At 41.9% G+C, this 25152-nt stretch overlaps 1 protein-coding gene and 1 long non-coding RNA gene across 9 annotated transcripts in view; one reads left to right on the top strand and one right to left on the bottom strand.

The window, feature by feature from the left end:
• The window catches only part of sdt (stardust), a 64677-nt gene that overhangs the window by 10337 nt on the left and 29188 nt on the right, over positions 1-25152 (top strand). For 4 of the 8 annotated variants that reach the window (XM_067356184.1, XM_012373770.2, XM_067356190.1 and 1 more), the window contains 5 exons: positions 7660-7720; positions 8661-8742; positions 12003-12088; positions 12665-12818; positions 13871-14061. In XM_067356184.1, coding sequence (XP_067212285.1) covers positions 7660-7720; positions 8661-8742; positions 12003-12088; positions 12665-12818; positions 13871-14061 — 574 coding nt within the window. Of the gene's footprint in view, positions 1-6384; positions 7096-7659; positions 7721-8660; positions 8743-12002; positions 12089-12664; positions 12819-13870; positions 14062-25152 lie in introns of those variants that run through there. The other 4 variants (XM_067356182.1, XM_067356189.1, XM_067356183.1 and 1 more) reach the window with 4 other exon arrangements.
• Positions 660-24666, bottom strand: LOC137000215 (uncharacterized). The gene is made up of 2 exons (XR_010890496.1): positions 24204-24666; positions 660-916 (listed from the first exon to the last, which is right to left on the bottom strand). It is a non-coding gene; the product is annotated as an uncharacterized lncRNA (long non-coding RNA).

Here is a 25152-nt window from a genome sequence, read left to right as displayed (position 1 = left end):
TTCCTCTTTTTCTTCGCCAATTAAAAAGTCAGCGTTAATACATTTTACATGAATGTTTTAATTCTATATAAATTTGTAAACTTTAGATGATTCCATTAATATTCTCTCTCGTGTATAGCGTTCTATTTCTATTTCTACTCATTTTTCTATTCATAATTTACGAGATAGATACTTTAAAAATATATTGGGAGTTGGTGATAATAGATTCTGAAGATAAGAAACCATTGCTTTTTATGCTTTTACATTACACTTTCAGTGTATACTTTGCATAGGATATGGAAATTTAATCGTTTATTAGATTTTTTAATTGAATATATCAATAATTATGCACACAAGATATTGTTCCTGGAGCCTCTATAAACGTCTTTTAATCGTGTAATAACTTACCGTTTATTACTAGCATTACGTATTACACGCAGAGTGAGTGAAAATATGCATGACGAATCAAAATAAAAAATAATATTACTTATTATGCGAAATAAAGACAAAATTTTATTTTTAAGTCGAGTTTTTGAAAAGAAAAAAAGATTTCTTCTCAAAAGAAAAAAATTGTAAAACATGTTTTTATCACTTATGACTCATGTTTATTGTTGCACGTATGTAGCTAAACATATGATAATTTGTAACAAAGTACTAAAGTTTTATTTTCTGGAAAAAAAAGTCAGGAATGACTGACGAATATCTATAATAATCCATTGTTAGAGGCGTGAAGTCTACGTCACGTTTTCTTGCGTCATCGGTCAATGTCATGTCGCGCTATCGCTCCTGAATTTTGTTCATCCTTTCAGACCCGCTGTTCATCGCGATGGACGTACCTTTTTTTCTCCTTACAATACGCCAACTCATCTCAAAACTGGTTCAGCAAGAAATTTCTCGAAATATTTGAACTATCTTTGCAGTTTTGCAGGGAAGCGACCTGAAAAAGAAACATTCTCTCTCCATTCAATTTCCGAATTCTCTTCGCTTTACGTTCCAATGCACGCTTAGATCCGAGAGAGTTTAAAATAAATAACAGAGTTCCCGGTGAACGGTTCCGCACGATTTTTACGTTCGAGCAACATCCGCGCGGCCGTACATCCGCCTTCCGTGTGCGTACGTGCGTACCACGAATAATTCTCAATGCTTTTTTTTCCCCCGATGCGGGCTAACAATCGCGCTGCGCACGGTGCGTGTCAAACGCGTATTGTCGTGGTATGGGCGTATCCGCGCGCGCTCCTGGATGTGTGTACACCGACGAGGCGGCTGTCAGGAAACGAGGAAGCGCCACGCCGCGCCGCTCCGCTTTGCTCTCGAATGTGGTGGACGTGACGAAGGCGAGTAGGAAACGGGAGATGCGCAAAGCCCGGGCGCTGATACCGGTGCATAAGACAAGAGGCACGAGTTTACGAGCGCGAGGCACGGAGGCAGTCGAGCGAATGCAGCAAAAATCGGAGCGGGCGATATATCGGATGCTCGGCGAACGGCACGGAAAAAAAAAAAAAAATAACGTCTTTCTCGACTTTGGAGATAATTTTTTCCGTTTCACGGGGAGATTTAAAACCGGGTTTTAATTACGGACTCGTTTAAGATAAAAAAAATTAAGGGACCGACAAATTAGTTTTCAAGAATGTAAACAGGCAATACAATCTGCACTTGAACAAGTTTTTATTCCGAACGATAATTATCGGAATAATTAACGCCGGGAAGCAAGTTGCAGTGAATAACGATTTAAATGAAATTTTCGTTCCGGGAAAAACTCCCGTCCGGACGTAATGATATATCAACCTTGTTGCTTTTTTTTATACTTCTCGCCGGGCACCCCGTATGTGCGTGCCGGTGCGCTCGCGTGCGAGAACGCGATAGGCATGCGGCAGAAATCGAGAATGAGCGATCCGGGGATCAGATCGGCCGCCGACGTATAAATTAGGCGCGATCGCTTAAATCGCCTCGCGCACACTTTCTCCCGTGATGCGCGCTAAATTGTTTCGTCCCAACCTGTTGAATTCCAATCGCTGGATCAGGCACGTAGTGCAGGGAGAAAGGGAGCCACAAATGTTACAAAACCCTTTTTTTTGTAGGACAGGCTGCGACTAACGAATCGTCGTCGCTAATCGATGTCATTCCGGAATCTGCGCCCCGACGTCCGTGCAATATTTTTCGAATACTGATTTGTAACAGATTTTGCTCGAGCCAATTTATGTAGTTTTTACGTAGTTTATAAATTATATTATTGAAATTTCAAACTTTAAAAAATGAAATAATTGAGACTTTAAATGAATTTATCGTCGCGATACACAGACAAGAAATTGTTTTATTCGGGGAAGGTTGGCCACGCGCAATCTTTTTCCACAGTCGTTTTTGCAATAACTCCTTAAGTGTGTTACACGCAAAGGCATTCTATAGTTCACAGTACTCTGTGCAGTGATGTAACGTGTTAAATAAGTGTCATATATTTCCTAATAGACGCGGCATTTCGCATACCTGTTTATTTTTTTCTCATCGCATCTGACGCAATTATAAATTACGTGCTGTATTTTTTTGCGCGAAAATTAATGTTAATGTGTTTAAAAATGTGTTTAAAAATTAGATTTTAATGTGTTTAAAGTGAGTTTAATAGTAGCTTTCAAAGTATTATAATATATTTTTTTTTCATATAAAAATTTAGCTTCTACTTTGAAGTAGTCAGTTCGCTCATTATTATTGTTAATTAGAATTGTTGTTAATTTAAACCATATGCCATTAAAATAGACATTTAGACGTATATTAATGTATCAATGCGATTATGCCGCATGCCTGACATTGATCTATGAATGCAATGCCGAGTAATGCGCATAGTTTCTCGAGAAATTCGGCTGACAGTCGCGCACCGAGATCACAATCTCTCAATTCGATGTAGTTACATCGCGGAAACAGTTATCGCGGTCGTAAAACTTAGCGAACCGTTAGCGATTGTTCCTCAATTGCCTTCAATAATCTTGAGCGATGCCTTTCGTTCCAATAATTTACCAGTATTGTTTCAAGTAATTTATTGCGAAGAAGCTAAACAAATGTTTTATTAAATCATTTTTTATTTAAATTTAAATACGCCACACGCTTCGACACGAAGAGTTAAATGTTAAAGCGCGACGAAATCAATTCAATATTATTAGAAGGAAAAATATTATTAGAAGGCGACAAAGAAAAAGGAGATGACTAATCTCTCCTTTTATATAAATGCAAATCTGCAATTTGTGCAATTTTCCTAGAGATGACTAATAGTAGCAATAAATATTTATCGTGTAGTTTATGCTGGTTATTACATTTGCTAAAAGCGATTGCAATCAATAGAATCAACATGTCATGTCATATTGCAGCCGTAATCAAACTTTTATCTTCTATTTATATTACAACGTGCACAGATATATTAACTATATATATTAAATCTTTCACGAGAATCACATATCTAGCAGATTCAAAACTTTTTAATTATGTAATCTTTTTTCAATCATTATTATACGCGTTTGTGTTATATAGATTTTTGTCGAATGACTTTCAATGAATAAGACTTTGGAAAAATTTTGTAGGATTTTTTCTACATTTTGAATTTTTTAAAATAATTTTCTTTATTTGCTTAATTATTCGGTTCTTTTTAAAGGTACTTTTGATTGTCTTGTTAAAAATTGACAGGTAATACTATTGCAGAATTGCCGTATCTGATACAGTAATTGAATATATCGTAGCGCAGGGTCGAACCATTGTAATTCATAGATCAAATGTCCGAAACTCGCCAGGCATGGTTCTGCGTTTGCTTAGTTACACACGCTGTGTGTATGTATATGGTGTATATACTATATACAGCATTGTAGCAAAGCTTATACAGTTAGAAAACTGGTTTTGGCTTCCTCTTGCGTCAAGCCATACTACTCATATGATCGAAACGAAATCTCGCACATTGGTACAGTTATTTCACCTTACATATATTGATTATGAAATATGCAGATATAATTTTTAAAAATAAAATTTTCAAAATTACTTTTGCAGCGTGAGCAATCACTTCTGGTTATTAATTCGCATTAGATTAAAGAAGCAAAGTATGATTTCTGACGATCGCGAAAAAGTATAATAAGTTCAAATATCACCTGCATTCTCGATTTATCTTAATAACAGGATAAGAAATTGCGTCGAAATACAGAGAGACAGAAGTTTGTTTTCTTATTTTAGAGAGAAACGTGCTAATTTCCAACCAATCGCGCGACGAGAAAATGCGATTACGGTCGTCAGTGCGGTATTTTAGCAGCGGATTGACCGACTTGAATTATTTGCAAGTCAACCACCACACTCAACTATTGAACTCGTCTTTCAGCGAGCGGACTGGCTTAGTTGGACGCACGGCCTAAAGCCTACTTAACGTAACGCGGTTGATTGGTGACACGCTGTATGTACATACATACCGCATATGTGCGAGCATCTAGTTACCGTTCCGACGAAGTAGATTCCTCCGGACTGTTTGAGGAGAGATCGCTCCAGACAGCGTTGATATCACGGCAACGCATTGCTTGACCCAAATTTACCGCGTCGCCGAATTTGCGAACGTAGTGCCTCCTCATCTCCCTACGCCCTATCTCTCGTTGCCTTCCACCGGCATTCGCACCTCCATTGTGCGCCGCATTTAGCACCAAATGCGATTTGACTCTGAACTCCGCTCGCCGTATTCATACGTGTGTTTTATTCATTGTAAACACAGAACGAGAATGGGATAGTTATCCTCGGCGCTGAACGAGGATTTACCGCTGGCAAAGAATTTGCACATTAATTCCGTGATTCGTACGATGATAAATTGCTGGTAATCCCGTAATTATTGCTATACTTGCGCAGCGATACGATATTAAATTATTAATAACATTTTCATTACAGAGACAGTTTGGGGTTTCGTCGTTTTGCTTCTTGTCGAGCGGTTTGAAAATTTTAGCGAGTGAGATATCGATTAAAGTGTTAGAATACTGTGAAAATAAAATTCGACATTCGTGAATTGTTAGCAATAACAATGATAATTTGACCCGATACGCGAAAATATCTTCCAGTAGGTTATCCGCTCGAAACCGAATTCGCCAAAGCCTAACGTTTGCATTGCACTTATATATTCATGCGGTATTCACGTCTCTGTTGCTGTTAAAAGCGTTTTACAATGAAACGGGTGTAAAAACGAGATGTGCTCTTAGATGAAAACACACTTTCCCCGAATTGCCGCGCCGTATCCGAATACGTTTTGGATCCGAGCCAGAACATTTTGAAAAGGGACCAGGAACGGGGACTGTTGCGGATTTTCTTTGCTAACGTGCTCCTTTTATCGTTCAATGGAGCACAAAGAGGCTTTAAGGCAATGAATGTATGCAGGTAGTGACACGGAAAGCATCTCGGAGTCTTGGCCTAGAGCGTTTCAAGCGATATGCAATTGCGTCGCGCACAGTGTGTCAGCCATATACAATACGTTCGGGAGACAATGAACGAAGTACGAAGTGCATTGGCGCGATATATCATGTGTAACACATAGATACGTACGCACGGTACGCAGGTATCGAAAGCTGTCAGGCTGTGCGAGCGATTGGAAAATAAACGGTTTAGTCGAATGAAATTTATGAGAAATTTCGTTTGATTAATTGGCTTAATTGGAAGAAGTATTAATCACGAAATCGGCAGATGCACGCGCTACGTTGGACGGGATTTGAGAAATCAATTTATCCTGTGTTGTCGTGGAAATTGCACTTCGGAGTGAGCACACGAAAAGCGCGTAAAACGCGAACTTTCGCCCGTGAATTCTCAATGGCCATGACAAAATGTCTTGAGGTCGGTCCCGGGAATGAAAATCGTCAGACGTACATTTAATCAGCTTCCCCATTCGCGCGAAAGCGGATTGCGAAGAAACCAGGTCGAGGATCACATCAACCGGTAACAAAAAGAACGAAACGATCCCCGGGGAGGGTTTTCTACACGTATTTTCGGAATTTAAGAATGCCCCGACACTATTGATCGTGTTAGGAATTCAAGAATGGCCCGACACCATCGATCCATTGCGTTTATTCCCCCGCGAAAATTTCAGCGACGAGATTTACTCTCTCTCTCTCTCTCTCTCTTACGCAGATTTCTTTTTAAACATTTCGCCTTTATTCGAACCGCACGTTAAGTGCGTTGAACTGGCGCTCTCTGTCAATTTTTATCGTCTGTGCCAGCGTGTAGTTCCAAATATAAACTCCTTCGTGAATGCGTCTGTGCTATCCATTCTCAGTCGCCGGCTGCGGCAGAGAGTTTATTTTCTAGTTTCGTGACACGTGCACGCGAATACCGTCCTCTTTCAGAAAAGCTTTCGGTGGTCTCGGAGAGCGCGTCATTCAGCGTTCGAACGGTGCCGATATCAGTTTTCGAATATCGTTAACGAGTCGGCCAATCGATCGCGGCTATTGTAAACGATGAATTGACCAGATTGCTAATTATGATTTTCGGAATGCGATGGAAAAAGAAGTGTAGCAGTGTGTAACAGCGCGAGCACTCTTAGATTTGTTTTTGTTTACTTCACCAGTAGAATAGTAAAATTTACTTGATATTTACGGAAACGAAATTTTGTTGGATAGTACAGTAGCGAGGAAATTACAGTTTTTGCGATATTAAATTATGAAAGACGGGATTTGCATGAAAAAATAAACAGTTGCAGTCGCATTATTTTTGTGTCGTTTACGACGAAACTAGACGCTTTTATTAATGGAACGTAAATAAAAATAAATTGAACTCAATGCGGTTCAATATCGGTTGAAAAGATAAGTATAACACGCCGAAAGTGTGGACTTTTAATTTCGAGCGTAAAGTGTGCTCTATATAAAAGTTGTTTATTTGTACAAAGCACGAATATGTCAAAATTCTTTCGCAAGTTGATATTTTGCGGCTGCTCATCGCGCTCGGGTCTCGATGGCCGGTCGATCGTTGTCGAGGAGTCGCTCGTTGACGATCCACCGAAATTTGCCGACTTCTCAAACTACGACGTCGAACCCGAGGAGCCCGACGTGGCGAGGCATTTTGATCTGTCCGCTATAAAATTCATCGACGACGACGAGGAAGCCGACGAAGATGCGTGCTGCACTAAGAACGGTAGCGGCGGCGATCGATCAGATTTTTCTTTTTTTATAGAAAAGTGGGTTGTGATACGCGGTAGGCCCGTAGTTATTCCACGCTAAGGGACGATATAAATAACCGATGGTTACAAAAAATTACGAGGACAACGTGGACGTGTGATCTGCGCGCGTATGGAGAGTTTCCGACGCGGCGAATTTAATCGTCGCGCGCGTTGAATTCACGTAGAAATGTTTCGCTACGCTATTTTTGAGGGAAATGACGGTCGGATTACCGAGAGAGCGAAATAAAAACGCTCGCACACACGGGGGAAATCTCTTTCCGCGCGTAGGAAAAGGAACAAAACAGAAAAGCACTGTCCAGGCAGGAGAGATATTGAATTAATAGGGTGACGGTGGCTCCGCGTAAATGAGAAACGAAGAGAATTTGTCAGACTCACGGACGCGCTTCACTTACTTCTGCTCTCTTCCGTTACACGGTCGCCGCTATTTTACTGTAGCCGCGGCCCGGTAATGGGCCCTTTGACGCGATGTTAAATGCACGATAAATTTGCCTAATTAATTCTTCGTGAATTCCCGACAGAAGAGCTGGACGGGCCGAACGCTGGGCGGATACGAGACGCCTGGGTTATCGCCGTCGAAAGGTGAGATAATGAACGAATATCCGGAACGAAAGACCGGATGCCTTGCGCGCGTAACAGCGTATATCGGTCTCTACGCGCGGACACACGCACACGAGAGGCGAGGCGGGATCTAGTGCCCCGCTTCTGGTAAATACATTCTCGTCGGGGCGGAATCGTGTATCGATTAAACGTCACATAAAAGGCGGTGATGTCCGAGCAAGCGAATGTGTTTTTGATCGGACGTGAGAATGCGTCATCTAAATGTCACGAGAATCGCTTGGAAGCATGCGTTTCAATCGGGTCGATAATGACAGTCCGCGATGAGATATCGGCAAGTCCATTTTCAGACATCCGTACTTCTTCTTTTTATTTCGCGATTTTTCGCGAAACGCCGAATCGGCGTTCTTTCGCAGGTGCCACGAAGATTGACGCCGGCTATCGCGATGTTAATGCCGATAATACGATGGAATCAATTTTGTCGGAGGAGAAAAGTGTCGTATGCACTTGCCCTATATACGCAATTACCCTGCTTACCTTGTTACCTTTTTTTCTCTCGTATGCAAAATTTATTCCACTTAATCGTGCAAAGGCGTGATTTATCTCGGCCGCGGGAAGGTTACGTTGTTCGATCGTGTATTTCGTTTGAGAAAATTGCATCCATTAAATCGCCCCCTCCCCCCCCCCGATTGTCGCGACTATTATCTTTCGAGAAAGTGTCTTCAATAAAAGCGGATAATCACTCGTTGCGAATTAGATTTCACAAAAGATTTCACACAATCTACAAACGCGATCGTATCGCGCGCGCGCGTTTCCAAGAGAGGAAAAAGCGACGAATAGATGCACTTCCACGCGCGATAAGGATTCGCTCTCTCGTGAGTCACGCTAGTATCTTGTTCGTCTTTTCCAAGGATAAATGCGCGACAAACAGCTTTTCAAACGACGACGTTTCCTCTGTTCGCAGGAGCGCGAGGGAGAGGCTGCAGAAACTGACGGCGCTGAAGAAGATCCAGCCGCGCGACATCCAGGCTATTCTGCATCAGCAGGTACGTAAAGTTAACGTCGTGAACACGTAATTAGCCGAATCGCTTGTTAATATCGTGTTCGAACGATTCGATACGATCCTCCGGCGAGATACGATCTCGCGCGCCTCTCACTATACGTCGCGCGACTGAAAGAAATCACCTTTTACACAGATTGCGCTGCAGCCGGCTTTAAACCCATTTATGCCCTGAACAAACAGTCTCTCGTGGTTTCTGGGCTTTTTGATTAAATTTTATATATGCCAGGTATTCTGTTCTTTATTTTCTCTATTTATATAAGCTTGGTTTTTACAATCTTTTTTTTTTTTATTATATTTTCTTGAAAGTCTAAACTCACATAAAGGAAGAAGAATAGAGAATTTGTAGTTTGCATTACGCTTGGTGTCTCAGAATTTGCAGAATTTTTATTTCGAAAAGTCTTTTCAATTGTTGAAGAAATAATAATATTTAATACGCTTTGAAACTTGTTAAAAGCACTAGCGGTGCTTGGAAGTCATTTCGCGCCTGAGACCTTCAGGCCTCATCTTAATTCAATGTTGACAGAAGTACCACAATCTGAATACAATCTAGCCGCGCGTGAATAGCAACCGGAGAAGCGCGTTAAAGGATATCGCATTCTTCGCGTTTGTCTTCCGGCGATTCTTATTCCGCTCGCAGCCGCGAGATTCCATCCGACATGCTGAACGCACACGGCCGTCCGCGAATCCGCGACGCGACGGACGGCGCGGTACGGCGCGGCGTGCAAATGAATCGATCGACCGCGAGCGAAATCGTTACGGCGGAGGCTGCTTATGAAATGCGGAATGCAAAGTAAATGAGTGGAGTGAGAGGCGGACGGCGATTATGCGCGGCCTTGTTTACGAGGTGCGCGGAAAGTGCGCTTTTTCTCTCGTTGCATCGCGTCGCTTGCTCTCGCTCGCCCGCTCGCGCCTTCGTTCGCTCTCGCTCGCTCGCGCCTTCGCTCGCACGTCCAAAACTCTGACCCCCGGCACTCCCGGATTACGCAATAACGAGTTTCAGCGGTCGTGGATAACGCCCCCGCGCTTTCAGTCGGTCCGGCAGAGGCACCGCGTCGTCATTGTCGAGAGGAAATTACGCGGAAAGAGTAATACGCGGAGAAAAAAAGAGAAGCCGGCCCGTATTACATTCAACGCGCGGAGCGACGACGCCCATCGAGAGTAAAGCTGCTCGAAAGTATCGATACTTGATGCTCTCACTGTGAGTTCGTAACCAGCCGACAAGTATTGTGTCATCCGACACTTTCCCCGAAAGTACATTGTACTTTTAGACGAGAATAGAAATTTCGCCGCTGTAAATGCGTGAAAACAACGGACTCCTCTCTCTCTATGCATGTTTTTTTTAAATATACTGAACGTAAAATATATTTTCTATCAAAATTTACGAAGATCATGAATAAATATGAAATATTGAAACTATAAATATTACAATAGTTAAAATTGACTGCTCACTCGTTGCAGAGAAAAATAATAAATCAATCAATTAGTAAAATAGTATTTTCTACTTTTGTTTGCAATAGAATCTTACAAGTTTTCGAATCAGTTTATTAACGAACTGGTTATAATTAAATTAATGATTACGAGAATGACATAGAAATCATTTTCATGTCTCTACAATATCAAGTGATCAAAGAGAGATCAAATTAAGTTTTTTGATAATAATTAATTATTTCACAGGGAGACTGGAGAAAATTTTTATGAATAGAATTATATGACGGGATGTAAAAGGGTTTTAAAGGATTTGATTCTTTCAATGTCCCTTTTCTTTTTTATTAATTTTCGTATTCCATCTCCAGCGTCCATTCGCCCGAGAATTATTCCGCATATTGTTCGTCATTAACCGCGTTTCGCAGGCGAGATATTTTAAAATAATATGCGGGATCGTTTCGCGTGATTGCGATATGGCATGCGGGTTTAAAATCTCGTGTAAATAGGCACGCATTGAGTTCTCGCATACCGCGCGAAGCACATTGAACGGAAACCGCGCGAGGATGTCGTAACACATCGACGAGCGTTAACGAGTTTTCTCGATACTATAGGCTAGTGTCGTTCCCAGCGTTGCCGGCCGTTTACTGCCATCAACGGCGGCGTATATTATCCTTTTTTTTTATATTAGCACGTAATTCGGTTAAATGGACGGTGCACGGATAAGGGGCTTCAAGTTAATTTGTTAGCGATGGCGGTGTCATTTGGGAAATTGTCTGGCCATTTTGTCGCATCAATTTTTCTCCGACCTGCGGTATTAGGATGGTATTAGGATGCATTGAACGAAATACTCGAGACACGTTCGAGTTGATGAGCTTTTGACTAAAAAAAAGGGTGTCGGATATTTACACACACACACACAATATATATATATATTGTGTATATATATCTATTACAAATTCCATTTGTGGACGCTTCAGAGTTATCCAATTAAAAAACTTTTGATTACATACAAATAAGCGAATGAATTTTAATGATGAAATTTCGATGATATAAGGTTGCAGCTGATGGCATTTATTTAATTGAGGGAAAGCAAAAAGAGGAGTTATTTATTACCTTTTGAAAATTATCTTATTTTGAGAAATATTTTTAAAAATGTAGAACATTTTTGATATTATGGTGGCACTGTTATATATATATATTTGAAGAAATGTTACGAGAAGAACCATTAGCGTACTTTTTTAAACAATATTTCACCGTGACATTGGCCCGTTTCCACCCGTCGCGCGTTCTATCATTAAGCATCGTTGACCGGTTCTGGATTTTATCTATCTAATGGTATTTATGGTGAATCAATTTCCTAAAATTAGTATTGATTCTGTAAAATTAACATAGCGGGTCAACCCGCTGCGGATTACACGTCATACGCTGGAGATGGAAATAAATGCGAGGATTGCATTTTGCGCAGAGATGCGGAAGCACGTGCGACACAAAAATGGAGTAAAACCATGCAATCAGTTTTTCCCGTTTTTCATAAAGCTAAATTGAGTATTACGCTGTACCACCGTGATCACGTGATGACGATAACTCTTCATTCGATCAAATTTTTAATCATCGTGACCAAGCGAAATGCAATCATGGCAGAGTTTATTATTTGTCGCGGATGTAGCTTTTCGCGAAATTTGCATGAGTTGCGACAAAGTGACCTGCTATTATATGGTATAAATATATTACTACAGCATTAGCAATTTAGGTCAATTTTATCGAGGGTAAAGTCTAATCACACATATTATTTTGTGCTATTTTCGGTGAATGTTTCAGATAAATGATGCGGTAGCCTCCACGAGCGAAGAGTCCGCCTCGAAAGATGTAACAAACGGCCAAATTACGGTTACTTTGGCAGATAAGTAAGCAAATTTATCTTTTATATGCTTATTATTTTTTATAAATAAGTTAATTATTTTCTAATGACATGAAACGTTGAACACACACACACACACACACACATCTAACATAATTTACTATAAAATTGTCGTTAAATTTATAGTTAATAGATAGAATACTTGGGGTTCAGGTGCTTCGGTATAGCGATTAAAAATAATTTGTGTCTAAATTGCGGTAGGACGATGTTGGTTTGCGGGCGCAATAACTTGTAATTAATTTCTGAAGGCTTAATATCCCTCGGGGATGTTTCTGTCAAAGCATAATAAACCATCGGTGTCTGTTGTAACCGGGAAAATGTACGCAACGCCTATAGGAGGCATCGTTGCAGACCGGATGTGACAAATTGCGATTGTCGTGATTGATATCCTTTCACAATACTGGTGCGTTTGCGCGGCCCATTTTTATTTTGTACAATAGGGAGAAAGTCGGAGAGCTATTCACTTTGATAATTGTCACATTTATCGCCGGCGACTTAAATAATTTTATTTTTATTTCTGTTACGGCTTCTAATTAATTCATACCTGCCTTGATTGTTTCAGGGAATTGGGGACGAATGCTTTCTCTGCGAAACTTAGCAACGGTACGATTCCCAAGGGATTAGGAAAAGAGGCGGACATCCGAGTGGAAAACACCTCGCAAGAACGAAAGGACATTTTGGAAAAGCAGCACAGTGTCGAAGAGCCGAATCTCTTGGTAAGTAAACGCGCTTCTCCTCTTACGCATTTCTTTTCGGAATACAAATTATATTTAAATCATTTATTATTACAAAGACTGTGATATAAATTTCGGTTTTACACATATGCGTGGAAGCGAAAGCGACAATCTGAAAATGAAGAGAAATCTGTGTTACTAAAATATTAAATGATAAAATAGATTTATAGCTTAGATTTTTATACCAGATTATTTATAGCGTAGATTTTTATGTTGGAGTTTTGAGTATAAATAATCGGAAATATACGCTGCATAATAATATGATATACTTAATTATATTATAACTTTAAGTCCCTCAGTTACAAATTCTCGAACACACTACATTATGTTGGTACTAATCGCGCGTCGCTTACATAAGCAACATCCGTTGGAGATTTCTTAAGTAATTATTAAACAGTTTCCCGGAACAGTAAATCGACATTGTTAGCTTATCATGCTTAATTGCCAATGCTGGGCATATTAATGGAGCCTTTGCAAGGTTCGCGAGCTGTTGTTATTTATGCTTCACGAAACGCTTTTCCGAATTAACAGTTGATAACGGACAATAATCACGATATTTTTTTTTATAAATATTTCCCCATAAATTAATTGTTAAAATGAAATTCAATTCGAGTTGTATTACCGAGAAGTTTGCGTGCGTATAAATCAATTAGTTACGGAAATTTATACGTTTTCTCAATCGGATATAAATCACAAATCAGATATTCTCAAATCGGACATTGTTATTTACTTACTTGCTTCGTCTTGTTTGAAATTAAACTTGGAAAATGCGGATAAATAAGAGAACTTGTTTCTTTATTTAATTTCAAATAAATTTACTTCGACGGTATTTCAATTCGTGACTTAGTTACGAAGATATTTTAAAGTCAACAAAACGCACGAATAAGACGCCAAAGTTAAACGAAACTGCTAAATTAATCAGAGAATCCATAGACAAAATAAAACGCGACAGACTTGTGGCGCCTCGGGTCCAAGTTTATAAATGGTATGGCTCTCGCTAAAAGCGTAAAATTGCGTTTATTTTCCCGATACAGCAACCGGTGCCGAGCGGAAGAATCGGGGAACGTCGTGCGAGCAGCCCTTTCCAAAATGGTCGGACAGAAGTGCTGATTGGCGAACCGGAGGGCGGCCCGAGGTCGCCGCGGGGATCGACGTCTTCGGCGGTGAACGACGGCAATTTCCTGAATCCACCGGACGAACGAGACTATCCAGAACCAATTTGCAGGTAAGTACATTGGTCTGTAAGTGCAAGCCAGCGATCGAGCGAACTTTTATGCTCTGTGTCCTCTAAGTCGCTTGATCGGCCCTTTGCCATTGTAGCGCCGTCTTTTATACGTTCTATCAGATCCTTTCTGGGAGTAGCGTTTGTATCCGATATTTCTGCTCAACAATAAACGGTAGACATCCCGTTTATTTCTATAGATCGATATAAAAGTTCGTATTAGCTCTCGTTAATTACCATCATACGCTTATTGGACCGTGACTGATTAATGACTTGATTCCGTGCAAAGAACGCGTAACAGAATGATTGAGTGGATCAGGAGCAGGTAGATCGTGGAAATATGATTTAGTGCTTGCGATTAGCACTTTTTAATAGCGATCTCATATATTACGATCTCAATCGAGTTTCAGTGTTACTTAAATTGTGTCCTAGATAGAGACAATGGTCTGATGAGGCGATAATTATGTACATTATTATTCGGACTGCTTGCACCTCAAGTTTGATTAAGTCCCGCGTCCTGCTTTACCACGCTAGGAAAGTATACATTCAGCTGACATCCGCTGGATGTCGCCATCAACATACTTAACACGTTCTTTTAAAACTGACTAAGAATTTTAGTTATTGAACAAGAGAGAATACTATGATACAGTTTTATGATTCGAATTTTTTTTTTACTTTAAGATACCCAATATTTCTCGATGTATTGCGCTATCTAATATTCTGTTCTACCAATTAACATTAACAAGCACAAACACATAACAATCAAATATCATTTTATGAAGCCTGTTTTAATTTATTTTTTATAAATTTTAACATTATTATGCACTATGAAATTATTATTCGAGCTGTTTTGAAGATAATCATATTAGAATTGCTTAAATTTTCATCTCTAACTCCAATTTTAATAACAAATGTTCTGAAATAATTAAAATTGTTTTATATTTCACGTTCACAGAAAGTTATTTCATAAATTTACGCATTGTTCTGTGTCCATAATAATTTAATTTCAACCGATGAATTCCGAAGCACGTTCAATTCAACGCAGAAACGCAAGCGATTATTCGACGGCGCCTTATTCGGTCGTGCGATTTAAGTACGTGCGAGTGGACTAATCTAAAATGCGTCCTGGGAGAAGCGACCAAGTCCGCGATCAAAGTGAAATCGATTTGCGGAAAGTGCATCTCCAGTCGGTAGATCAAATATACGCCTCTCTCGCCTAGATGACGGTCCGATGGAATCTGCGGTGCGACTCGAGCACCGTCCAAGTGCGGGTCGACTCACTCGACGGAGTCACTTCGCCGGTATTTCACGCCCGTGACACACCCATCTTGAACCGGTGTGAGTGCAGCCTAAACAATGCGTTTTCCAGTCCTCGGTATGCAGCGTCCCGACAGAAAGCTGCCTCCTGATCCCTCTCCATCTCTCTCTCTCTCTCTCTTTCTCTTCTTTTCTTCTTTCACTGAATTTCACGTTCTCGCTTATTCCCTCTTCTCCTCTCAAGCCTCTCACTTTCTCTCCTTTTTCTTCCTTCCTCTCCGTTCTCTCTTCTGCGCGTTCTAACATGACACGAAAGGGATGCACTGCATGAGGACTCGTGCGGAGAGTAGAAAGGGACGGCTTGAGTGCGACAGCTCGGTACGAGTAGTTGGTACTCGTAGCTTCTCTAATTTCGTACCGAACGAAAGAATCTTTTCCCATCGCACCTATTTTTTTTTTTTTTTTTTTTTTTTTTGTAAGTTTTTTGCATTTAGTTTTACAGTTAACAATGTATCCCTCTTTTTTTTTGCACGTGCAAAAAGCGCATTATTTCGCGCTCGATGTTTCAGAGACAGTTCTGTTAACGACGAACGAGAGGTCTTCGTCTTCGTGTTTTTCTTCCTCCATCTCGCATTTCTCTCGGATGCGGGCTCACCCGCGTGATGCAGTTCTTTGCAAATTTTACCGCGCGACCGGTTCCCCAGTTGTTTCGCATTCCCTCGCCGGTGTGTTTGCTCCCCATTGTTTGCTCTTAATTCTTTAACTTAATAAAGCGAATCGCGTTGAAACTGTCTCGTCGCTCGCCGCCGGGATTTACCGGTTAAAACTTTCGCGATAGTTCGCCGTCGGATGGCGTGGCGTGGACGAGGGATAGACAATAATTAACACGTGAATTATTAAAGACGGAGGAAAGTTTAATGGCGTCATAATGAGACGTGCGTCGGCGACCGGTCCGGCGAGCTCCGGATCACCGTCGATTTATTCATGAGACTCGCAGGTCGCTTAGTTGCGAATGAATACGTTCTATTGACGGGAAGACACTTTTAACGGATGGCCGGCCGGTGAATGGTCCGAAAATGAATGTTCTAGGCGAGAGAGGAGGAGGACGGTCGGCTTGCGAAACACGCAAAACACGGTCGTAAGCTGGTCCGCGATCTTTTGAGAGGAGTTTGATACCGCTCTTCTTTGGATTTCCAGTAGAGAGATCGTGATCAGAGAGGATACCACGTACTCCCCGGGGAGTGTCCTAGTTTCCCGTAGCTTCAAAGCAAGATGCATCTCATGCGCGACGCGTTCTAAAAGCCCGGCAGTTATTGCGGCTAACGCATTTTTTGGCACGCGTACGGAATTCCATTTGCGCAAGCCGGTTTTTGCATTAGTATACACTGCAGCATCTCTCGCAGAGCTATCGCACGTTTTTAGCCCCCAGTTTTTTCAACCATATAAACGATATACTCTTCAAAACTCGCGATATTGCCGACATTTTATTGCTTGTTTAATTTTAAGCGACAAATATTTTATTTTATGTTTACGAATTAGTAAGATATTCAATGATAAAGGTAAAAAGACAATGCGAATAGCGCTCGATTGAATTCTCGTGGACTTTTGGAATGCGTTAAACGCATACCAAAATCGATCAAAATTGTTACACTTTCAATTTGAAGAAATTTTCATTGAAAAGACGAGTCTCTGAAATGTGCATCAAATTTACCGAGCCAATAACGAGGTAACTTTTTTGTAATAAATGTCGTTCCGTCTCGTGCCTCGTAATCTCATATCCGTTATTCGAGTCACCGATATCGATTCGCTCCTTCGTAATCGATATCGTCCGTACCCGGCAACTGCGTTTATGCTTATGCGCGTCCGGTCGGAACGGTGACATTTTTTCACGTCGTAGTAGCATTTGCATTGGACAGCTCAATCAACGATACGATCGCCTTAAAAGAACGAATGTAACGATCCGATATAAAGTCACCTTCGTCGACATATCGCATTACACGTTGAATTACAGTAAATTACAATATCGGTTTTAATTTATCTCCGTTTCAGAAACGCGACGCGCATCCGGGGAATATTTTAAATGACCAGATTTTGCGAGTGCTTTAAATAAAAACATCCTTTAATAGTCTGGTTTTCATAGCGAATGCAATCTCGAATCGATTGAAATTACGGTCGAGCGAAACGTCGATTGTAAACTTTTTTTACAACACCTAATCCCCGTTGAATCCCAGCCGTGTTTTACAATGCTCTCTGCATTAATAAAAAAAAAAGGAAAAAAAAACCAACACCTAGCCGAGTCCGACAATTGGGTCGAGAATGTACGCGCGAAAATCTGTGTGAGTGTCGCGTTGGCGAGCGTTTTTCCGGGCCGCAAAAGAGCCGGATAACAATTTGTGCGCGTACGTGCACAGTCAATTTGCACGACGACGACATAGAGCCGGAGGAAAGAGGCGAGTAAATTTGAAGCGTGCATTCCCGTGATTGAACGTTCCTCGGCGCAACGCGCCGCGGCCACGGTCCGTCTCGTTATAACGCGCGCGTTCTGCGGTGGCATCGCGGCATCGCTTGTGCGACGCAGCTGCGGAATACCGATTGCTCACTCTCCCATGGCGTTTCCTGTTCCGACCACATATCCCGCTTTCGAAATGATAGGAAAAAAGGAGAAAAAATAACGCGCACACACACACGGATAGAAGGTGGACGACGATATGCCGCGAACGGTCGAGAGATGCCGCGGAAAGGTGGAACGGAGCGTGAGGGCGGGGTGGAGGAGGGTATGGGTGGTGCTGGGGATGACGAGGATCGGTGACATTGTATATATGTACCGACGACACGCCTGCTGCCCATTGTTCACGTCTAACGCATTATGCGCATCGCTCATGGCCTTTTACGCCGTGCCTCGCGACGCGCCAAGTTCATGTTAATCCACGAGAACTAATCTCTGGAGTCACAGACGGATTCCACGCCGAGGATCTCGGAAGACTGGTTATGCAGGGTGTCCGAAATCCACTGGAAAATATTGTGGTGGACTTTTTTTTTAAGATTTTATTCCCGCGAAACACACCCATTTTTTACCCACGTTTTTTCTCTCTCGCATGCGAGCGATGTATTTTTCATGAATTGAGTTTCCATGTAAATACGTCATAGAATTTTATTATTTATTTAACTTAAATGCAATTTGGTTTGTTTCAACGGGATTGTAATTTTATATTCAACCGGTGAAATATTTAATGTGTTGTATACTGAACAGTCGCGATATTTTCAGTAATTAATTACTTGAAATGAAACTTCCTAATAAAACAAATTCAAGTACTTTATTTTTATAATTAATTATTTAGTGGCAGTTGTATTAGCTTATTTACGATATCATTTTCACATGAATAATTTTGTTCTTATGTTTGAAGGAAAATTTTTCCGATGAAATAGGTTAAATGTAAATATGTACGGCCGTACTTTCATACACACGCACATACCCACGCACTTTAATGCATTGCGCTCCAATTTTTTGCGTCTCCGAGAAGGCAATAACTCCGTGCGAATTCCTGCAACTAGATCCGTTCTTCTGGAAGAGAGATCGGCAGCATATAGCGATTTAGGTCGGTTATGTTATGCGAATAACTTACGGAAAAGATATGCATTTCTTTAAATATCGTGAAGTTAAATGAGAGTTACGCGGCGAGACGCGTAATAAAGTATGGATAATGTGTGTGCGTTGAGACAATAATCTTACAGTCTATTATTTTCCTTTAATTATGAACATGTTGCAACGATGATGCGCGGGCTTGTCGCTTCTCCCTGACCTATTATCTACACAATGATAGAAATATAATATTCCATTATTGTTCATATTTACAGAAATGATAAATTTAAATACATAAAGCTGTTGTTGCAGGCATTATAAACCACGCATACAACAGATAATCCATCTTGCAATGCCACACAATTCTGTTATGAATATCAACAATTCTTATAATTCTATTATGAAAATCTGTAAATTAATAGGATTTCAATATTGATCGGCGAAGAGTTATATAACAACCTTAAATTAGATTGGATGATGTTTAAATTGTCCGTGAGGAAAAGTAAAATGTCGATAAGTTCGTTCTATTATTCTTTCCTCTTACGTTTTCCACGTAGCTTCCGCGCTTCCGTCCGAGAACGATTTCCACGGGAACGTAACAGATGTACACGAGACATTTGATAGTTCTCGAATTTGCACGATTCCCGAGCGGAAGATCATTCCGCCCCGCGGTGAAGCTCGTTAGATCGTAAAAATGTCGCGCGCGCGTCGACGATCGAATAATATTATTGCATGAAAATTGTTCCTCCGTTAATTTCCCAGGGAAGAGAATCGCGCCGCGTAAAAACGTTCGGATCTAGAACCCGGCGGTGAAAAGTGCGGAAAGAAAGCGCCGAGTTTAACGGTACGAACCACTTTCCTGGCAGTCGATGAGAGCGCATCCGATGAGCGCTCATTCGAGGCTCGTATACCCGAGATGCTGCACGACTCGACGTCACTCGTTGGTCTTATCGAAATACGCAGGTTAAAACGGAACACACCGCTATCGTGTTACGTCGACTTGCGTTTTGTTACGTCATTTTATTTTCACGACGCGCGTAGCGATTGCATCGCGGTTATGCAACGAATATGAAGAAGGTATTGAGGACGAGCATATACAATTTCATTAAGACATTATTCAATTATTTGTAACACAATGCAGCGCGATAAAAAACGTGGGCTTATTTTCGATATGGCGATATACTCTTATTTAAATTATGCGTGTACTTTTTCACACAGAATAATTCTATTAATAGTTCTGTGAATTATTTTACAAACGATCGCGCCTGTTGCAATGCCATCGACACTCCGAATCGTAAAATACGCGTGAACCAACGTCATCGTCATTGCCGTCGTAAATGTTGGAGTAGTCGCACGCTATTCTATCATTTTATTATCTTATATATGAGCGGTGTGATTTCATTCTAGAGTCGAACTGATTTCACATCTCGCTCGGCTCTCTCTCTCTCTCTCTCTCTCTCTCTCTCTCTCTCTCTCTAAGACGGAATTAAAGTCGGAAGGGAGGAGATTTCGGCGAGTACCTCGACATTCGTGTATTTCGCGATACCTAATAAAACTTTACGCCCGGGCAAAAATAGTATTATTCGCTTTGTAGCTTTTACTCGGGATGTAAAACGTAAAACTACCGCGAGGAGTACGGAAAAGGTTTACCATTTCCGTGCACTTCGCTTGGAACAAGTTACAGAGGTGAACATAATTCAGCATTTTGTCGTCGATACTTTTTTCGTTTTGTATGTCGTCTTGTTATTGAAAAAACAATTTTCATAAATTGTTTCCGCGGGATGTTTGACGCGGGATAGTTATCCGGCACAAATTTCTCGAAATCAGAGAAGAAAGAACTGAAGATAAAAGAAAGCCAAAAAATGACTTGACATGTTTGAAATATTCTATTATTAATATATTTTTGTCAGACAATTAATTTTGCTGGGAAACATTGCGCAAAACGATGATTAAGCCTCGGCTGATCGCATCCGAAATAATATTCCACTTAGACCGCAAAGAACATGACCTACATCGCGAAGGTGCGAGGAAGATCGCATCGGATCCAATCATATTCGTAACTTATCGCTTGCGGCGACCTATTTACGCTTTATCGCTCTCCTCGAGTGGAGGAAAGTAGCGACGATCCTGGAAATAGCAGTCGAAGAATGGTGGCTTATCGGAGGACGCACGGCGGCGGACACCCTTAGCTCGATATGTTCGATCGACAATCGAATAACTTTGCTTTGACCGAGAAGTTGGATTCCGGTAGAGATTCGTGGACGTGCGCCTTCTACCATCCAGATTGTCTGCTGCGTTCTAACGGACACAGACGAAGTAGTTTCGCGAAGCTCGAGTTCGAGAGCTGTTTATTGGATAAACCGAAAATACGGGCGGAAAACTTTAAATGGGTGGATACGGGGCACAATAAGTTCTTCTCGAGCGATGAAACAGTTTTCAAGAGAATTGAACTTCTTTTCTGGAGGAAAAATATATTTTTCTACAATTATATAAAAATTGTTGTTCGCGAGGAAACACGTTCGCCGAAGAATTATCTGTTTTGTAATTTCAGTACACATACATTTCCGACGCGTAAGCGGTATATCATATTTCCACACTCGAATCGAATTTTTCGCTTGGCGTTGCGTCTTTCCAGTGTCTTCACGATTTAAAATTGTCCGCATCGTTGCGAGAAATACGGCCGGGGTCCGAAGTTCAGCGATCCTGAAGACGCGCGAAAGCGGGTAAAAAAAAAACTACGCGAGTCGCGAAAATAATGCGGCCCGCGGCCGTTGACAGGAACGGCCGTTAAATCAAGCCGATTAATTGAGCACCGCGGTAAACCGGCAATGCGAATCCTCGTCGCGGAAAACGGTACTTAAATACTGCATAGCTTACCTAATCCTTCCCTCTTTCGCGTATAACGAGGCGCAACAACGAGGTATCTGGGAAATGGAGCATTTCGCCGATGCTACGCATTTCCTCCGACTCGCCGTGGCGAATGATAGTCGTGAAATCGGCGTCTCGGGCACACGCACTTATCGCGCACAATAGCCGTAATAACAACGCCGTGGACCGTAATATCAGATTGAACGATGATCCGTCGTCGTCGTCGTTTACTTTACTAGTCGGCTCTTTCACGCCCTTCCTCCGGCGATTGATTTTTCGCGCAGCGTAGCGAGATAGAAATCCATCGCGGGACACATAGAATCGGAGTCCAAACGGAGTTTTCGTAGGGTTTGTTAATTAAACGGCGAGTGACAAAGCTGAGGCTGAGCTGACATTCAAAAGTACTCACGGCGATTCCGAATTACGGTGGTTTTATAAATAATTACAAGGTGTCCGTGTGTGAAGTGTCTCGGCGAGATACTAATTGGTTCCAATTTCACCTGTGGCGCCTTGCGGCATTCTAATTATCCCCACCCGCATCCGGATCGCAGCTTAAGCGTCTTTGCTTTTACTATAGAGAGACCGTCTACTACGGCGCTGAGAGCCACTGACCTCACTGTCAAGGTTGGGACCACGGCACTAATTGAAAGTTCATTATAGTGTCTATACCGTTCCTTGGCATAAACTCAAATCCAATCAACAGCGCGCGTACGGTACATCGATGTGTAATTGCTCAAGCACATTTCCGTAATGAATTCCGTGTTCCACTTAGTTCCGGCTATTGCTTTCGCTATTTCACTAATTTACCCGTCGTCCGCTGTCCGCGGAAAATACTGGAATGTTAAACTCGCTCTCTATTATGCACGGAAATTGCAATCAGCTCTTTGCGACCGCACGAAATCCGGATAAACAGCTTTTGTACTTTCGAGTCTCGCGTTTTGTCCAAGCTTCCGGTGCGGAATTAATGGAGTTAATCAAACGATGCGCCGACACGTTAATAAGAGTTACAGCGATAAATTCCCTCGTGGAAAATTGCGCCCCACCGAGAACATTTGACAATTGATGCGGCTTTTTTATTAGAAATAATAATTTTTTTTGTTACGTAGTACACATAAGTTTGAAAGCGTTAATTAGATCTTTCTGAATTTTATGAGATTTATTATGAAAAGATTTTATTAGGCACTTTAATTTCCATCAAAGATAATTAAAATTTAAAATAAATACGATAATTCAAGAGATGATTAACGTGCCGTACAAAGGACAATGAAATTTTTAATTATAAATAACGAGTACTGCATTAAGTTATAATAATAAAGTTAACGAATACGAATGTAATTATATTATAATAATAAGGTTTCTACTCTACAGCGAAAACTTTTTGCGCGTTTCATATCACAATGAGCTTCGAATACAATAAAATAGCGCAGAAAGGAAAAAAAAAGAAGAAAATAGCACTTACAAATCCACGGAATGATAATTATTGCGCACCGATAGAAATGCAGCGAGCGCTGTATTCTTTCGCAGGAATCAAGATTAAATTTTATTAACATCTGATTCTTTATGCCGCCGGTTTCTCGATCAGTGTCCTCCAATTAGAGGCAAACACAATGTGCATTAAAAGTGATATTTATTTATTCGATGCGGCGCACTCTTTAACGAGCCCTTGTGCAGCTTCTCGCGTTGCATTTCGCGAAGGTCAGCCGCGGAGTCATCGCGGAATTTAACATTGTCTGCGACCTTTGCAACGGCAGCGTCCGGGGAAAAACCGATGGCCCTGCAGGATCGCCTACGATCGCTGCTGCTCGCTTGGTACCTCAATGCCATTGTCGGCCCCCTCGCCTAAACTTTCTCAAGAATTCCGTGCTGCACGCGGCGCATCGTGCGTGGCAGCCGATATGCATCGCCATAATATCGTGGCGCGGCCGAAGGTTCGGGACGCGACCTCCTCCGCAGCACGCAGGTAGGGTGGGTCCACCGATGGGCGCACCTGCGTTTCCTGTCGTTCAACACAAACTAGAGAACCTGAACGCAAACATACACCTGACGCACCGGAAGACTCGTTACTGACGCGAGAAATATGGTCTGTTTTTTTTTTTCCCCTTTAGATCTGAAAAATGTCAGTCCACATAAGCGGCGGGATAAATTTTTCGGGAAGGTGCAAATTGACGCGATAAGAAAGGACGATGTCGTGTTTGTAGAAATTACTTTTTTGTGCGCACAATTTTTTAATGCGGGTGACGTACGTGATAGATGTGAAAATATTAGCTATTCTCAAGATTGCTGGGAAAATGAGACTCAATGTGTAAAATACTTTCACGAGCCAGTTTGCTCTCGTTAAACTCCATAACCGAGAAAGTAATTACGGCGTAGGAGACGAGCGCGGTGATTTTTCACCCACTTAATCAAAAAGCGAAGGCCCGCGCGCGAGAGAGCACTTTACCTTTCAAGAAGACCTCAATTATCACGGAGGACACCACTTCGGATCGCCGCTGTCGTTTCGCGGACACGCGCGTCGCGTCGTCACTTGCGCGTAATCGCATCTCGCGCTTTTGTAGGACGCGGTGAGGAAAATTCCGCTGGAATCGCCAGTAGATCAATGAGTTTTCAGGTCAAGGATCGGATATAGTTAGTTGATTCTATTACGGCGGCGGGAGGTTTCGCGCGCGCGAGACCGCGGCGTTACGCGGTTTGCAATCGATTTATGTAATTGTTGTATCTTTCACCGCGGCGTGCGCGCTAACTGGCTCCGGGCGCGGAAGTGGATTTCGTAGGTCGTCGATTATTAGTCATCGACTAGAATCGCGCAATATCGCGCGGGTAATCCCAACCGGCGATCCCTATCGGCGCCGCACGCGTCAGGAGATTCAATTTCCGCATTAAAGAGACGAGATCTGACGTCACGCGTCGTCGCGCGATGTGACGTCCTCGCGACTGCTGGATACGTCACGAGAAAGAGAAGATTGTATCGGAACGAAGGACGGCGTGCAGCCGTCTTCGTCGTTCGTGAAAGTGTCTCGTACGTATGCGAGAGGCGGCTGTGGAAAAGGACGGTCTCTCCTCGACTACCTCTTTTATTTGCCGCAAGTGACTCATCGAAGGGGCTGTCTATCGCGTGTGTAATCGAGCACATGTTAGCCGCCGTACGCCCACCCCCCCCTCCCTCTGTGTACCGTGTGTACGCGTATATTCACAGCTCGTCAGGTGTGAACACATACATTGCGCCTGTGTTACACACAGGGTCAACATTTGGTATAAATAGATAATGTGACGATACCTGAGATCGCGCCGAGTGCGATAACGTGCCGTGTTTAGGAAAGAATATGGGTTTAATTCGGTGAGTCAATTAATAATGGACGAGATTTTGAATATTTAATATTAATTTACCATAA

This window comes from Linepithema humile, chromosome 5 (assembly GCF_040581485.1).
Source record: "Linepithema humile isolate Giens D197 chromosome 5, Lhum_UNIL_v1.0, whole genome shotgun sequence".
NCBI lineage: Eukaryota > Metazoa > Arthropoda > Insecta > Hymenoptera > Formicidae > Linepithema > Linepithema humile.
Note: the sequence above shows the minus strand (reverse complement) of the source record. Positions and strands in the feature narration are given on the sequence as shown.